Raw genomic sequence first — 17,320 nt, 5'->3', positions numbered from 1 at the left:
GAAAAAAAAACACTTCCTTGTTGTTTTTTTTGGTTCTTTCCCATGCTTGATTTCGCCCCCTTTTACAAACACAGCAATCACTTTGCATGGAGCAGCCGACCTTCATCTCTGCTCGCTGCAAATTACGCACTTGATTGCTGCTTTTTTTTTTTTTTTCCCAATTCCAAAGAAAGCACAGGTGGAATTAGCACTTCTCTCAGTTAGTGTTTTGAGTTCCTCTGGCATGCCCCGGGCTATGGAGGAGATAGGAGGGGACTCCTGGGTGTTGGAGTGTTAAACTTCTGAAAACAAGGAGGAAGCAAATCTGGCTTTCCTTTTCCTCTCAAGTAGTGTCTCGATGGCCCTGATGCTTTTACAGAAAAACTCAGCTGCTGCCTGCAGCTAAAACAGGGCTCGGGTTCCACACCCCATCGCCTCCGCAACCCCTGACAAGTCGGGTAATGAGCGTGCACGTCCGCGTGCGCCGACGAACCCCTTCTCAGGTGAGGGGCGGCGAGCAGAATGAGTGTGGCCCAGGGGCTGCGAGAGAGCGGCGCGGCTCGGTGAGACGGCTCCGCATGATCCCCCCTCAATTCACCACGTCACACTGGGCTGCTGAAATGAGCAGCCGCACGGATGGGCCTGAGCAAATCACAAACAATACGCAGCGCTACAAGACAGCAGAGACACACTGCTGGAGATGGTTAATCCTTCAGACAGAGATCTGAGGTAGAACAACAGAAAGGGAGAAAAAAAAATAGGGGAAGGGAAGGAAGAGGAGGGGAGGGGAGGGGAGGGGAGAGCAGAGACATAGAGGGAGGAGAACAGGAGCATCAGGTACAAGACACATAAATATATGTTTCCTTTCTCCACACTGAAAATATCCTTTTTCAGAATGAAATCCATCACGTTTTCCTAATACATACTTTCTAGAGGAGGGGAAGGAAAGAAAAGCCGGACAGAAGAAAGGCAAGCGCTGGTGGGGAAGTGAACAGACACAGCCTACTTTATTCTGGCCATTTCATCCATCTTGTTGGACTAATAAAATGTCAAGTGGAGTTCCTTGATATTTAATCATGAAGGGGGCTGAGTGCGTGGTGGTGCCAAGCTCGAGCTTGATGAAGCTTTGGGAGGCTTAATCAGAGACCTGTGGAAATTTTGGATATACCCAAAGGAGGATGTTTCACAAACCTGCTACACAAGTGAAACTAAACTGATATGAATGGGAGGGAATTCTTAATAAGTCTACTTTGGGAAACTTCTTTTTTTTTTTTTTTGGCTGTGGCTGTAAGGACAAGAAAAGAAGTTTACCGTCTTTATTTACTCCCTTTAAACACCGTCATTCCTAATTCACAATAAATCACTCACACACGTGTCCAATCAGTGATTGGCATGTAACTGAAACCTCGCCGCATTCTTGCTGTACAAGTGCGGTCACCCTGCAGCTGTGTGCATGACATATTTGTGCAGCTACTATTGGAAGAAAAACACACACACAAAAAAACTTTACAACTTTACAAGCTGTTACACCCCCCCATCAAAAAAATAAAAAAAACATAGGAGAGAGAAAAAGAAGAGGGTTTCTTTTCTTTTTGGCTCATTCCGAACTCGGAACGCCATCATTGTTAGATGAAACCACTCTCTATCACGCTATCAGATGTAATGGACGCCACATCTGATAAGGGAGATAACAACGGGGCTGAGAGAAAAGAATCGCTTTATGCGATATGAATTAATTTTCATTGGTGAGGAGAGTGTAAAAGGAGTGAAATTTGCTGTGATTCTGCAGATAAACAAATAGAGAAAGGGAGGAGGAGAAGGTGTAGAAGCTAGAAGTGAAGTAATGAACTCATTTCCTCCCACATTAAAACTGTCAGTGGTCTTTAGCAGAACCTTTAGCCGGACTACAGGAATTTTATAACCAACATGTGGTAACATTTTACGTTGTTGCATTTAGGTTTCTCCCAAATCATTTATTGAAGGCTCGACTAGGAGAGATGGAAGCGAGCGAGGGAGGAGAGGAAAGGGAGGAACGGAGGGAGGATGGAAAATGAGGAGAGTTGGAGAGGATTTATGACCCTGTTCCCCTGGTCTCGTTACTTGCTGTAACTGGCCCCCAGAGTGGGATCGCAGGCTCTGGGGCCCAGAGCCCAGAGATCAGAGTAATGGAAATTCCACATTTCGACACTGCTACAGCATGACGTCTGCAGGGCACAGGCTGAGTTTGAAAAAAAAAGCAAAAAAAAAAAAAAAAACAGCTGTAAACTGACTCTCAATCCCTTAAACTGAAAATGATTATTGTGCATAAGGCAGGGAGCGAAATATTTCCCTTTTTTTTTTTTAAATCACAATTTCCGCTAATTGCGTTGAAGTCGTTTGAAATGACAGCGCCTTTAAACTACTGCTACTATTTGCGAGGAGAAGCAGATGTCAGGACAGCGGCCGCCTGAGGTCGTGGAGTCGATGTGAGGCGGTGGTGGTGGCGGCGACGACGGCGTGCTGCTGCTGCTGCTGCTGCTGCTGCTGCCAGAGCCGGGTAATATCTTGACAGTCACTGCTGTTCTCTAATAGCTCCACACCAATGAGAGGATGGGGAGGGGAGGAGGGGAGGAGGGGTGGGGGGAGGGGGTGTCTTTACAAAGCCAATTAAGAAGCGGCTCATAAAAGTGACAGTTCACCACACCCAGCAAATAAGTTACAAATGAAACCACTAAAGATGATGCACTTTTACTTATAAACCCTGAATGAATGTGGGAGCATTCTACAAAGTCTTAAATACCAAAGACTCGCCAGTTCTTCATCTTATTTTTGTAAATTGACTAAAAAAAAGAAAAAAAAAGAGAGAGAAGTGGAAATTACACAAGAAGAAAAACTATGAATCATGAAAATAAAAGTGTATTTGGGATGCATTTTATAAGCATTTTAATGTTTGAGTAGAATTTGAATTCATTGATTATTACATATAAGATGACAAATGCAGCCTGAACAGTGTATAAGTGTGTAACCTGCACATGTGATAGAACAAATGTCATTAAAATGAATTTATGCTTCAGTTTATTTTGTTTGTTTTATATTTTCATATTTGAGAGGAAAATAAAAGAGCAATTGCAAATGAAAAATAAGAAGAAATGGCAGTGAAATAAATAAAATGACTGATGAGAAAATGTGTGTGTATCTGTGGTTGCACACACACACACACACACACACATTTACACACACACACACACACACAGTCACACACAGAGCGCGGAGCTGTTGGCACCTGCCTGTTATCTCTTCCCCTCAGACCTGGTTTTCCATTGTGCTCCATGGGAGAGCTACAAATTGAGATCTCAAACATGAAGAGGGGGCAAATGACTTGTGTATAGAAAATCAAATCCACTAATGTGTTACATGTGCAAATTCACAGGCCTCGTATTAGAGATTAATGTATTCCTCTTTTATCAAAAATGTACCTTTTTCAAAAGATATTTTTAATGGACCCTAAAATTAAATTCAACCGAGGGGCTGACGCCGAGGTTATTACAGAGGAGAGGAAATATTTGTTGAACGAATTATCAGACAGGATTTGATTTGCATGAATAAAAGTGTTATGTAAGGAATCATTTGGAGATTGGAAATACTGTGAAGTCTTTAGTTGAGATTACTATTTGGCTTTAAGACATACTAAAATCAGTTGTAAACCATTTAGCAAGGGGCGGAAAAAAAACATAAAAAATACATGTGATATCTAATAAATAGGGAGAAAAATAAATATACACAGAGCGGCAGCAGCAGCCTTAGCGTAATCCTAGCCTGGTAAGTAGAGTTTTGGAACATGTCTTTACAGATCTCCACGGGTAATGACTCAACCCTAAAACCTTTACAGGCCTTGTCAAATATCTGCAGTGCCAAAGTCGTTTTTTTTTTCTCTCTCTCACTCTCCGTCTTTCTCCCCCCCCTCGACCTGCTGGATCCATCATTCTCAAAATACACAGGTGCCTTCAAAATATCATGGTCCTGTGCTGCCTCTGAAGAGAAAAAAATACTACACTGCCCATTTAAGGTTCTGAAACTGGTGTATTACAAAAAAATAGATATACTGTAACTTCAATCTGCCCACATTTCTGCTTAGGCATTTATCTCCTTTCTCTCTAAATCCTGAAATTGCCTCAGAAAAAAAGAAAGGGTGGGGTGGGGGGGTAACTCCCCCCCCTTCTCGCACATTTTCACAGAGTGGTGCACAACTTTCTTTCTTTCCCTTTTTTTTTCTCCAGTGAAAATTGAAGAGGCTTTATGTCAAATACGGCTAAAGCCAGCCTCTCCATATCAAACAACGCAGCGCGAAAATTACTGTGGCGATGATAAGGCTGCCAGATAGAGTGGGAGAGGAGAGCGAGGGGGGAAGAAAAAAAACTGAAAGGAAGTGACTCTACTCAATTATACTGCAAAATTGGTATGACTGAATATTTTTCATTCAGGTGACTGATAGTATCAGTGAAACTGCAATGCAGATAAATAAAGGAGCCTTCTGTCAAGAATAAACACCATTAATCATGAAGCCAGCTACTGCGTGACCGCCTGTCCCCCCGACTTACTCCATAGAGAAAGTATTAAAGGGGGAAGAAGGAGGGGGGGGGGAGGGAGGGAGGTGGGGATGGAGGGGAAAACCAGTGACTGCACCGGAGAGCGGGTGACCTACCAAGTCACACAGAATGGGTTTTGGACAGTTAGAGAGGAAGATGAAAAAGTGGCCCTCGCCTCTCTCCCCCTTGCTTTTCAGTGACAGCAGCCATATCTGGGCAGAGATTATCAGATGCGATTATGAAATAATCATTAATTCTTAACATAATTTATGGCCTCACTTCACATCCTTGCTTTGGTCTAGACCATATTCAAATGTGAATATTAATAGGACATTATGTTTAGTCTTTTGTTTATGACCCGGAAACCTGAAAAAAAATGTTGCTTGTGTTAAAAAACACACATATAGATGCAAAGAAATGCAAAAAAAAATCCTGTGGTTTGGGCCTTGGAGCGAAACATCAAGTGTTAAATGTGCAGGCCTTGACACAGCAAAGTCAGATCAGGCCGTAAACAGCCACAGATCAGACTGTGCTCTTATAAAACACTATTCCTCCTGCTTCTGTAAAAGCTACACCACATGCTTTTGTCTTTCCATTGTTTTGCAGTGTGTGTCTTGTATTTGTCGGTGTGTGTGTGTGTGTAGCAATGCTCGGCCTCGTCCCATCTGGAAGGAGGTGTTGAGATAAGACCCTGGTCTTTATGCTCAGCAACATGCCGCTCCTCTATGCCCGTTCTGGGCGCTCTGACAACAGTTTATGTAAATAACAAAACAACAGTCAACACATATTTGTATTTTTTTTGTGTAAGAAAAGGACAGCGAGGGGGAAGCATGTGTGGAGAAGCAGTGGAAAATTGGTGAGAGTCTCGGAAAACAAACAGGAAATCAGAGGGGAACAAGGTGATTCTCTCCATTATGGCGGCTCTTTAGATTAGAGTGACGCTTCCGAGGCGCCGGGCTCACGCAGACGTTAAGTCAATTAACTCCTTCCTGGTTCATCGTGTCAGAGCTGAGGATGACAAGGGACGCACCAAAGCTCACTCTCTCTCTCTCTATCCTCCTCCTCTTTCCCTCTCCCGCTCCCTCTCTCTGCCCGGTACCTTCAGAATACCTTCCAGCAGTCAGGCCAGACCCACAGCTGAACAAACACACTCCTGAATGAAATAACCACACAGGCTGGGAACACGGAAACACACCCTCGCAGCCCCCACCGTCACTCTACCTCCACAGTGACAGAAAACACAGACCCTGACTTCACTTATGAGAAACACTGAGAAGTTTTCTTTCATTCCAGCTGAAGCGGTTCTGAAAATAGAAAACCGTTGTGATAATATATCTATTTCTGTGCATTTAATAGTCACTTTTTGCATTTTCTCCCATCTGAAATGCTAATATTTTTAGAAACCTCTCTGATTTCATCTTAAATGAACAATCTCAGGCTATTCTCATTGTTTCCCAACTTTATAAACTCTTATATTGACTCTGGCATTTGACTAATTCCTTCCTAAGTCCACACACGGCAACTGCGCAAAAGCTTGTGAGTCAATTGCTTATCCCATAAGACTGTTTTGTTGTTTTTGTGGCCCCATTCACAGCACGAGGGCCCCGGGACTCCAGAGTAAACTCCGATGCTGATAATTGACTTGTGACGAATACCTCTGTTTGTTCCGAGGGGTCTCCGGGTGACCGAGAGCCGGCGCTGGGCCACATGAGAGGCCTGTTTTGTTTTGCTGTGTACTATGGTCAGGCAATAAAGCTGGAATGAAAGGAGCTGTCTCTTCTCTTGGCCTCCCGAATCCCCCCACCCCCCTTCAACCCCCCCTCCTTTGCAAACTCCTATTAAGCCAGTCCCACACAATGGCGGTGGCAAAGGGGACCAGAGCTCCCATGGAGAGCCTGCTCTTCACCGATCAATGTGTTTATTTAAGCAGGAAGCATCTTCTCTACGAGCAGGCTTTTTCCTCTGCTGGCTGGCTGGAGGTCAGCTGTTCCCAGACCAGACACGCAGAAAAAAAAAGCACTGGATTCACTGTCGATCTCTGGTCCTGGATCAGTGAAGGACGCCGACACTTTGCTTCAAGTTTTTTAGAAACTTAAAGAAGCTTGTGTTTCACTGCAGGCTTCTGTTGGAGCCAATGCCGCTCCTACATGTGAATATATACGAGCTCCTCAGTAAATCAAGCGCCCAACATGAAGGGACCCCCACCCCTCCTTCCTGACCCTGAGGCTTTAATATTGAATGGCACATTGGTACCTTCCCCACAAGAATTCATAAACTAAACGATTAGCCTCTGTCTGTAATTGCGCTCTCCCTTGCCTAATAGGGGAGGTGAGGTAAAGCGGGAAAAAAACAAAGGACAGTTAATTTGTGATTTCCTCTGCTCATTTGAAGGCAAATTAAGTGTCAAACAGCTAATACAGAGCATATTTCATTTTATGAGCTTTTAATTTAATTCCACCGCCTCATATCGCTGGAGCCTGTTAGCTGCGCGGCTAATGCCCGCTCCTCATCTGAAAACCGAGGCCATAAATAAACATGTTTCAATTAGGCCCTTCACAGTAATAGGATATGATTCTTTTCATTTGCTACGTATGGATGGTGGATGTGTCATTGTGGCAGAGAGGAAACAAGCTGCTGGGGCGTCTGTGGTGTGTGTATGTGTATGTGTATGTGTGTGTGTTTTTCTTTTTTGCTTCGGCCACGGATGCCCAGTGGTGACTGGCTTGTGTGCGTGGCGGGGGGGAAGCTGGCTGGATTGATGGAACTGCCGCAGGGCCAACCCAACTGTAATTACAGGCCGTAATGAGAGGCTGCATGGGGAAGTACTGCAATAATAGTCCCTGTGTACTTAGGCATATCTTTGAGAGGGCTAATAACGATTAATTCTGTTCACCGAGGAAAACTTGTCTTAAAACAATTCAATATTTCTCCATAAGCCGGCTCCTGTCCTCCATTTCCCCACCCGAGGCGACAGCTAGCTAGCCTATACAATACGTCGGCCGCCTCCATTTCCTCGGGGCCGCGGCTTTACAAGCAGCGTCGAAACGCGCCACTTTTTAAAATCTTCTTCGAGATTTACGCTCCGGGCGCTCGTAAAAGTTTAGCCGCAGCCACAAACTCGCACAAAAGCCGAAACCTGGGAGTGCAATTAACTCCAATTTGCCATCAGGTGGTTGGACCCAGCTGTAATAGCGCCACTGATGAGCGTTGCTACCCAACGAGGAATTCGGCGCCCTCTTTTTAATCAAGTAGCAATATTGCTGCTTGAAAAGTAGTTGGGAATTTCTGCATGGAGCCCACGTAAGTTTACAGATAACACGCGTGACAGCGGGTCCACAGACTTGATTTAAATACGCCCCGGCCGCTAAACAGCTGTCTTATAATAATGACAAATAGTTCCCCTCAGCGTAACGTGTCATATTAAACAGCTCTATGCTTAATGGCTTGGATAAATAGGCTGTAAGTAGCACGGCAGAGCACGACCATGTCTCCCAATGACAGCAAACCAAGCGTACAGATAACTCCTGTCCGGACAGAGTGACTGAAGACACCGGCTCTGCGGAACTTCTCCCCCTTAATTCAATTCCCGAGCTCCATGTTGTCCCTCCACCCCCTCCTCATTTCTCTCTCCTCCCTCCCTCCCTCCCTCCCTCCCTCCCTAACCTGCGCTCCAGATCGTACCAAAGCGCTCCTGACGGATAACAAGCCAGGCTGTTTGTTCGAGCCTGTGTTGCCGCAGCGTGTTCGCCCCATTATCTCCGCATAAGCTAAATGCTAAATTATATTTGCCATTTTGTTTGCAGTGACACGGGGCATCAATCACCTCCCTTTTTTATTTCCTCGCCTCTCTCCCTCTCACGCCGCCGCCGCCCCCTCCCCACATCCAACCTTTTTTTTCTTCTTTTTTTTTTTTCCCTGAGTAGAAGACGAGGGGTTGAGAGGTGGGGTGGGCCGGAGGTGGGGAGGCGGAGGTGGTGGTGGTGGTGGTGGGACATAAAAAATTCATTACGCTTAGTGGCACATCAGCAAGGGAGAGATATGACTCCTGAGGAAAGGAAAAAAGGGGGGGAGTTGATAATGATGAAGAATATCAAACATAATGCGGCCCAAGTAGCTGCCCCATCCAATTTGTCCTCGTCGCGCGCTGATCGCTTCCTTCGTGTCTACGGGTAAGAAACAAGCAGCAGGAGGACGATGAAGCATCTCCTGGCCCGTACCTAGTGTTTAGACGCAAAGAATACAAACGACGGGAAGAGGGGAAAGAGACAGAAGGAGTGAGAGAGGGTGAGTAAAAGTAGAAAGAGTGAGGATGAGTGCGTGGAGGTGAGGGAATTAAGCGCTTTGAAGTTCTCTGCTGCCCTGGCCAGTCAGGAGCACTCCAGGGAAAACAGCAGACTACTGTAATAAGAGACCCCCCCCCCACTTCCTGCTTATACATACTTACAAGGCATGACACTACATTTTTACCCTATTTCATATTTGATAGTGTGTATACGCTTGTGATTGGGTGAGGCGGGGTGGTTAGTTGTATACAGTTCATGTGTCGGGAGCCCATCTGTGTCTGTCAGAGCTGGGGAGATGTCAGCGGAGGCATTGCTTCCTTCTCCTGACAGGGCTTGATCACTGCTCTTATGAGAACCGCACGCTCCCAGGCTCCCCTCGCCCTGCTCTCATTTCCATGTCTCTGACACATGTTCATTTGCGTGTCTCTGACACGCGGATCATGTTGCGCGCGTACAGGGCCGCGGCCTTTGATCCTGAAAGGCAAAGAGAGGCGCCCAGCACCCGTGAGGAGGATGCTCCACGCCCACAGGAGGAAGGTAAGTTTATAGGGGGGGGGCTTGATTTGTATCGGCGTTAATAGGTAGGGGAGGCTCGCTGTTGCTGATGCGCGTGATGCAGCCGAAATCAAATGCTCTCTCGGGTTCGATCAGCAGTATTTCAGCTGTGCATGTGTGTGTGTGTGAGTGTGTGAGAGACTTACACATGAAGAGGGGGCACAGGGGAGGGTTCGTAGATGTAGCGTCCCTGGGCATGTCTGTCGTCGATGGGAACAGGAGGATGGAAGGTCGGGAAGAACTGTGGAGCGGCTGTAGAGGAAAAACAGGGAAAGAAAAGAGAAAAGACAGATGAAACATAATTTTTTTTTTCATTAGGCGACTGGCTCCTCTGAAACACACTGCCATGTGAATTCACTCCCTCCTCGGCTAATCTAAATAGCAGCTATAATGAAAGGCAGTGGTTGATGGCTATCTTTCAGCAGACCCACCCAAGTGAGACCTCATTAAATGCACTGAACTAAAAGCTGCACGGCTCCAAAAATGTTCGCTGAGGAAGTCTTTGTAAATGTCTCAAGGCTGACAGAACTCAAAATAAACAGCGATAAAGAACCGTAAGAAAGGCGGCCAAATGGCACATTTCTCGCCGTACCAAGCATAATATGGTTTTGTACAAAGGATAATGTTTAAGTACAACCAATGAAACGTACAAAACGAGAACAAAAACATCCTTTTCCGTTTCAGTGTTTTGTCACAACTGCCAGAGAGAATCAAGAGGCTGCTTTTTTCCCCCTCCAGATAAAACATTAAAACATTTGCATAATATGAGCTTCCGAGCCTTTTCTCTATTTTTACCCCCTGAAATCGAAACTGCCACTGGGCTGAATCCACATAACGTAGACTGCGCAACTCATCCTCCCAACTTCTCGCAGCACTCCCAAACGTAATCTTCGAAAAAAAAAAAACTAAAGCTGGAATTTTGTGTCGCAACCGTGCATCCATCCATTGTAGGACAAGTCGCAACAGGAAGAACCATGAGCCGGAGTTTTTTTTTTTTTTTTGCACCGGGGTCGGGGGGTGTGAAATGAAATGAGTTCAAACTTCTGCAGAAAAACAGAAAACGAACAAATGACTATCGCACGTCATGGGTTCCACATCCAACAACACAAATGAATCACTTCTTCATTCACACACTGTATGAACACACATCTCGTTGCCAGAACACATGTCACTTTATTGCCTGTTACGGAGACCACTGCCAAGTTGCGTATCAGCACCCTGAGGCAAAGCATGTGTCAGCATCTGCATACCTTCACGCAGCAAGTCTCTCAGGCTGCTAGCTATGTGTTTTTGCTTGTAAACATTTGGAAGCGTGCTCCGAAGAGGGCAGGCGGCCAAGCGATGGGGGTGCCCCCGACAGCTCTATATGTGTCGGCCCATGCCAAAACGCAGCTGCATTTTGACCGGGCAACACAGCAGGTGTTGATTCCCACCGCCGACATCACTCAGGTCTGTTTACCTCATCACTCATTCTTTCATTGGGATGATCACTGCCAGCTTGGGGGCAAATAGAAGGGGGCACTGTGAGAGATGAGACGTCTGCCAAGGCCAACGTCCAACAACATACACAAGACTTCAGAGAGCAAATGATATGGGTCCGCCCCCCCAAATGTGAATCACTTCTTCCGAGCACCAGAACCCGCCTCTTTACTAAGTTCGGTGGAAATTGGCTCAGTGTTTTTTTGTTTTTTTTGCGTAATCATACCGACAAACAAGCCAAAAGATGGGGGTGAAAACATAACCTTGGAGGAGGTAATTAAGAGGGGATCAGGTTGGTGTGGTTTGTAATCCTGTAGCATTAGAAAACAAGTCTGAAGGAGTTACTCCAGGGATTTGGTATTGCACGCCCATAAAAAGCTGCGGAGAGGCAAACTGTCATATTTGTATCACAGGCCTTCTGTTAAAAAAACACAAACCAAAAGAAAAAAAAAGATGTAGTCTCACATTTCAAACTGAGATACCCGTAACTGTAACTTAGGAGACTTTGGAAACTTCCTCTTCCAATACCACAAACAAAATTACAGTTGTTTTTTTACAGGATGTAGTCTGATGATTAGTACATTGACTCTGACATGGAGTTAAAGCAGCGGTTCCCAACTTTTTTTGGCTCGTGACCCTATTTTGACATCACAAATTTCTGGCGACCCCATGTGATCGCGGCCGTCAAACAAGATCCCAATTTATATTCGAGAAATTGAAAGTATAGAATACAGTTGTTTAAGATTGTGTGTGGTGTTTTTAAATCAATTACTAGACATTTCATGGGACCCCATTTGAATTCCAGGTGACCCCACATGGGGTCCCGACCCCAAGGTTGAAAAACACTGAGTTAAAGCCTAAAATACTGGTACCATAGAGACAGCCACCACTAATGTTTTCTGCACTGACCCACACACCTGGAGCAGAGAGGTAGGTAGACACTCCTGCATCAGATAGTAGTTTTATGTTGATGCCCCAGATAATAGCAAGTCTTCAGGGGAAACAAAAACCTCTCAGGGGGGAGCTGGGCCTTCAGGTAAGGAAGTGAAATGATGCACAACAAGTCTGTAAGTTGAAGTTCAACAACAGGTGTCTGTGTTTAATACTTTTTGTTGATGGTGATCCACTCTGAAACGCCACTCTGAGCACTCGGAGATCAAATTAGGAGTTTGTTTAATGTGAAAAGAAAACTTCTAAAACTTCTAGAAAGCATGTGAGTGGTTTCATCCTGTCCTCACACTAGCAGAGATAAGTAGTAAAAAGCCTCCTCCATACTGCTCTGGCAACTATCTGACCACTCCGTCTCTGTCTGTTTAACAGTTTCCTCCTGGTGACTCAGTTTTGGCTCGGCTCACTTCAGCTGATTCCAGAGCTGCTGAGGGAAGGAGGGATGAGGGGATGCTGGGACGGAGAGAGATCGGTCCGGTGTTAGACAAGGGCAGAATCTGCTTTGTTTACTCTCCGCGGCTCCACTCCTGGCTGTCGGCCCCTCGGCTGTCAGAGTCGGAAATGAACCTTCAGGTTTACCCGCGGCTCTGTGTGCTGGGTTCTGGCTGGATGGGAGTAAAAGGCTTCGTGTTCTTACTGATCCCTGCCCACACTGCAGAAACTTCACACTAACCTCTGTCCTGTTGGGCAATAGGGGATGACTGGAGAGATTACAAACTGTGAAATCATTTTAAAGACTCCCCCCCACCTCATCCACCCCTGCAACACACACACACACCTTCATTCCCACATCCGCCACTCCTCATTGAATTACCCAGATCCCCCCGTCCCTCCTCCCCCCCTCCCTCCTATGTTTATGTCTCCGGAGCTCCTCACTCAGCACAGCCCTGCGCTCAGACTGGACTCTTTTCTTTTTTCTTCTCTTGCTCCTTCATCACTCTTTCCCTCCCTCCTCTCGCTGTGGCCCACGACTTTGCCGCATGGCAAACCGTTCCGTCGAGGTTTATTTAAATCTAACTCCGAAGTTTACTTTACCATGGCCCTATCTAAATAGAGCCTGCCACCTCTTTTACGCCAGCGCGGCTCTCCATTAGCAAGGCAAACAGCCCCGTGTCACTGGAGGGAATGTATACAGTCGCAAAGAACAGAGGGCGAAGGAGAAGAAAAGAAAGGGGAGGGAGAGACTGCATCCTGCAATCCATCTCCAGTGTTTCCTGTAGGGACTCCTTACTGTTTACTCCGGGACTAAATTGCCCCTGCTCTTCTGGACATTCGGGGGTATTCTCGTCTTCTAAATGCAGAATACAGCTGCGAGGCACATAGGACGCCAACACATGAGTCACAGTTTTTTTACCTTCCCTCTGCAGCCACACACCGCAGCAGCTCCGGCATTCCTATGGGACATGTAATCACGACGGTTTGTCCGTGTCGCATATGGTAAACCACCGCTGGCAAACTGGAAGGGATTAAGCCGTGTAAGCCAATCAAATGCTCAAAGTTCAGGAAATTCAGGAACGCAGAGTTTGCAAACTTTTATGAGACGCGTCTTTTGAAATGTATATAAAAGATTTTCAGAGTTCTTACCCAATTCATCTGAGCTCTTCTCAAACATTTTAATGAGTCGCATTATTAATTTCAGGTTTACATTTTTCCCTTTTTATTCTTTCAGGAGAAGAGACGGAAGTCATTAAGACATGATTACAAATGGGTCTTAATGAAAGGGCAATTAGAAGCAAACTTTGACCAGGCTCATTAATTCTAATTCAGTACAAATACACCGTACTCAGGACCAAAAGCCAGCTTCTCCTTCATTAAAGAGAGGATGGTAATTGCCTTGTCCTTTATTGGACACTTGAATAATTTCAAAAGAAGGGGGAGGACAAGGGGAGGATAAAGCCTAAAGCATATCATTTGCAATATCCTTATTGGTTAATCTCCCCTCATAATGGAAGTTTTACCACAAAGGATCTTCACTGTGCTTTTGAACATGTGTGATGAGATACTTTAGGAGAATTTGAGCTGTCACTCACGATTCTGATTTGGGTTTTGATAATGCACAAACAATTTCTCTTCTTTCTCTTTTGTTGTCAACTCAGCATTGTGAGTTTATTGTCTTGACGGCTAAACCTGAGCTCCTCCTCTGCTCTTGTGAGGGTTCACTGACTCTGCTCTAACAGAGTGTCACCCGCAGCCGAGGACGAAACGCTCTTCCATAAACACTGCGCTTCTCATCGACGCGCCGCTGAGAGAGCACAAAGAGCCAGTGACAGATTGTCATAAGTGACTAAGGCGGAGTGAGAAAAGGGCTGCTGGGGCCTGCTCCAGAGGTTTGTGAATTGCTAATGTGGAACATATGAAGCCTGTGCCGGGGCTGTGACTGCCAGATTTCATTATGCCACCTCTCTCCCCGCTCATGATCTCACTGCTCAGGCATGCTCGTCTGCACCGAGGCCTGCAGTTACACCACTCCTCTGCAACACTTTGCAAACTGTTAAGATGCTCCAGACTTTGTCTGTTTGCATGTTTGCACGTGCAAGTGTGTGTGTGCGGCTTGTGTCGCTCTCACTCTCTGCGAGTGAGCACAGGAGTTTGCGGTACAAAAAGAGGGCAATGCAGTTCAGGGTGCAATTTGTTACTGGTGGTTTTTTTGTCATCTGGAGATGTTAAAATACTTTAGAATAGAAGTTTCCAATACACACCCTTCAAAATGAGGTGTATTTTCTTCCTCAAAATGGTCTCAGTTGAATAACTTTATAGGCCTGTGGAGGTATGTATCAGACTTTCAATAAAAAAGTAAAGATTAAATAAAAGTCACCAAAAGTTACTTAAAATTTGTGTAGAAAACAATATAACACCAGCAGACAACCATGATTGTAAGTAATGCCTGGTGTATGAGAATTATAGCTATTTGCAAGTTTTGCTATTGCTACATAGCCAGCGTTAGCGTTATCAGCCGTTGACTCACCAGCCTCTCTAAGAACTTCAGCCACTAATACAACACAAGAGGTCATGACCCGCCGTTAGAGAAGAGCTACTTCATCAGTACGCTGGAAGTGGTGAGACAGGCCCAATGAGTCGGCGTTAGCATGCTAACCACAGCTGAAGAAAGGAAGTGATAAGTAATAAAAGCAAAAACCCTGATGCTATTTGATGCTGAACTCACATCGCCTCTTCCAGACAGCTAATATTAGCTATAGCAAAAAAAAAAAAAAAAGCTCCAAGTAGCTCCTTTAAACACTTTGTATCCTGTTTGTTCTTCATATAATGTGACACTGGGCCTCACATCTTGTTGGTTATCCTGTCGTCATGACATGGAGCCTCAGTGCGTAGCAGCGGTTGGAAGCTGCCTCTCTGGTGAAGGAGAATTCCCGCTCTGATCAACCCCCTTCACACCCGGTCTCTCATCATGTTTGCTTACACTGAGACCTCAAGCTGTTTGGACATGTAAATAACACTTTGGGAGACTGTTTAGCTAAGCTCAATGGGAGTTGTTGTTGACTTTTGGAGCGCTTTGCTTAATTACGGGTCCCAGATTGTTTCAGGTCTAATGGCCTAATTACCGCTGTATAAATTAGTCTAATGTTCTTGCTGTGCAAAGCTTTTTCTTTACTGTATGAGATGTTTGGGCAGTAGAACAGAGAAAGATAGAAAAAACAAGCCTTTATTCAACAAAGAGCAGTGCTTTAAAAAAAAAAAAGAGGGGGGGGAGAGGGAAGCAAGCGGAGAGGTTAAATAACAGAGGAATGTTAAGTGTTGCTCTGCCAATCTCTCTGCCATTCATCATATACGCAAGACTGGCAGATCACACTCTGCCCTTCCTCTGTAAATCAATAGATTTTTTTTTTCCTCGCCGCTGCTGTTTGTGCTTGCACTGTCTCTCTTGCTCAATTGCTCTCACACCCTTGAAGACAAAAAACTCTTTCTGTGGGTAAAAGTAATTAACATGGTGGAAAACAAAAACAGAGCAAAGACGAGACAGCGAGCGGCGGAGAGAGAGAGAAACGTCTGCTGTGCTTCCCGGGTTCAAGAATACATTCCATCGCCAGTCGCTGTCAGAAGCAATTTGTTTGTCTAGACTGAACAAGTTGGTCAATGCCCATCCTTTCTCTTCATGGCTCTACAAGCCTTTGCATATTTGCACAGGGACTTAAAAAACTTCAAGCAGGTTATCTCCGTACGCCAATATTTACAAAGTGAAGTACACGATCATTTATCAAGCCGCGGCTTCACTGCGCTCATACATCACGCGCGTCACACGCAACAATGCAGCTGCCAAACTTTATCTGAGAGTTCACGTTTTTACAAATGTGAAGTATGTTTCCATTCGCGAGACGTTTATCTGAAATAATATTTGGAAAGCAACCCCCCCCCTCTCCCCCCTTTTTTTCTGGTTTTTTTTTAGCAACCAGAAGTCAGGCATCAGTGATGTAGATGTCTGCTGGCCCCCTCCTCCTCCACAAGTCACACAAACATCTCCATGGAGCGCATAGCATTTGTGAGACATTTCATTCTTAACAAATTGCACACACCAGCAACGAGGATCCCAGTCTTTGCCGGAGAGTGGAGCTAAGCACGCACACGGCTCTTCCAGGAGCCCCCCCCCCCCCACCAACACCAGCCGACCCCCTTCCTTCTTCCCCCCCAACCCTCCCAACCCCCTTCCTCCCTGTATCCCAGCGTGGATCAGGGAGTGAGGGTTATTTCGCGAGGCCTCTGCGGAGCGCCAATCTATCTCCTACATTTGGTGAATTTCTCCAGATTGGGATAAGCTGGGGAGCAGAACAAAGCGTTGTGCGTTGGCCCTCTCCCCTCACTTCAGCGCCCTCTCTCTCCCCTACCCCACCCTCCGGCCTCCTCTCCCCCACCCAGCTGAGGAGAGATTTACACAGCAGTTTAGTAAGTGAAACACTGCACACTGCACCTCTCTCTCCCTCTCTCTCTTTCCCTCTCTATCTCCCACATCTGTCTATCTCCTTTTCTCCAAACAGTGATACCTCTCAGAGAGAAGGGAGTTGATTTAAACCTCAGGTTAACTCACCGGGACTTTGCTACATTTATTTTGCTTTGACTTCCCCTCGTGTGATTTATTCTACTCAAATACAAAGCCGCTTTAGGGTCTGATCTTTTTTGGAGATCTTTATTTAGGAATTGGGGTCAGAGAAGAAACGAAGAAGATGCGCCATGTCCACAATCTGCTTTTAAAAACCTCCTTTAAATGCCTGCATCATAGAAAATGTATGGAAAACTATACAGTATTTATATGTATCTATAAGTCAAGGTCGTATCAGTGGTATTCATGATTACCGCGGCCGTATCAGTAACCTATAGCCCCCGTGTCACGGCTCCTTCCTGGGCCTCTATGAAACTGCATGCGGCTGTGTGATAGTGACTGTGAGGCTAATGCATCTGCATTATAATAACACACAGGCTGGACACCGCTCAGGGAACCTGGACGCCTTCCCAATTTTGTAGCACGCTGCGAGGCCACAGAGCAAAAAACTCTGCCTTTTT

General features: G+C 45.7%; 1 protein-coding gene across 1 annotated transcript in view; it reads right to left on the bottom strand.

Annotated features, from left to right (window-relative positions):
- The window catches only part of gli3 (GLI family zinc finger 3), a gene marked incomplete at both ends in the record, with an annotated part of 75,651 nt that overhangs the window by 32,847 nt on the left and 25,484 nt on the right, over positions 1-17,320 (bottom strand). Inside the window, one exon of the mRNA XM_083994976.1 lies at positions 9,529-9,634. Within this exon, the coding sequence (XP_083851102.1) occupies positions 9,529-9,634 (106 nt within the window). The remainder of the gene's footprint in view (positions 1-9,528; positions 9,635-17,320) is intronic.

The sequence above is a fragment of the Trachurus trachurus genome (assembly GCF_905171665.1).
Source record: "Trachurus trachurus genome assembly, chromosome: 20".
Lineage (NCBI taxonomy): Eukaryota > Metazoa > Chordata > Actinopteri > Carangiformes > Carangidae > Trachurus > Trachurus trachurus.
The sequence above is the reverse complement of the archived record's forward strand: the minus strand, read 5'-3'. Positions and strand labels throughout refer to the sequence as shown.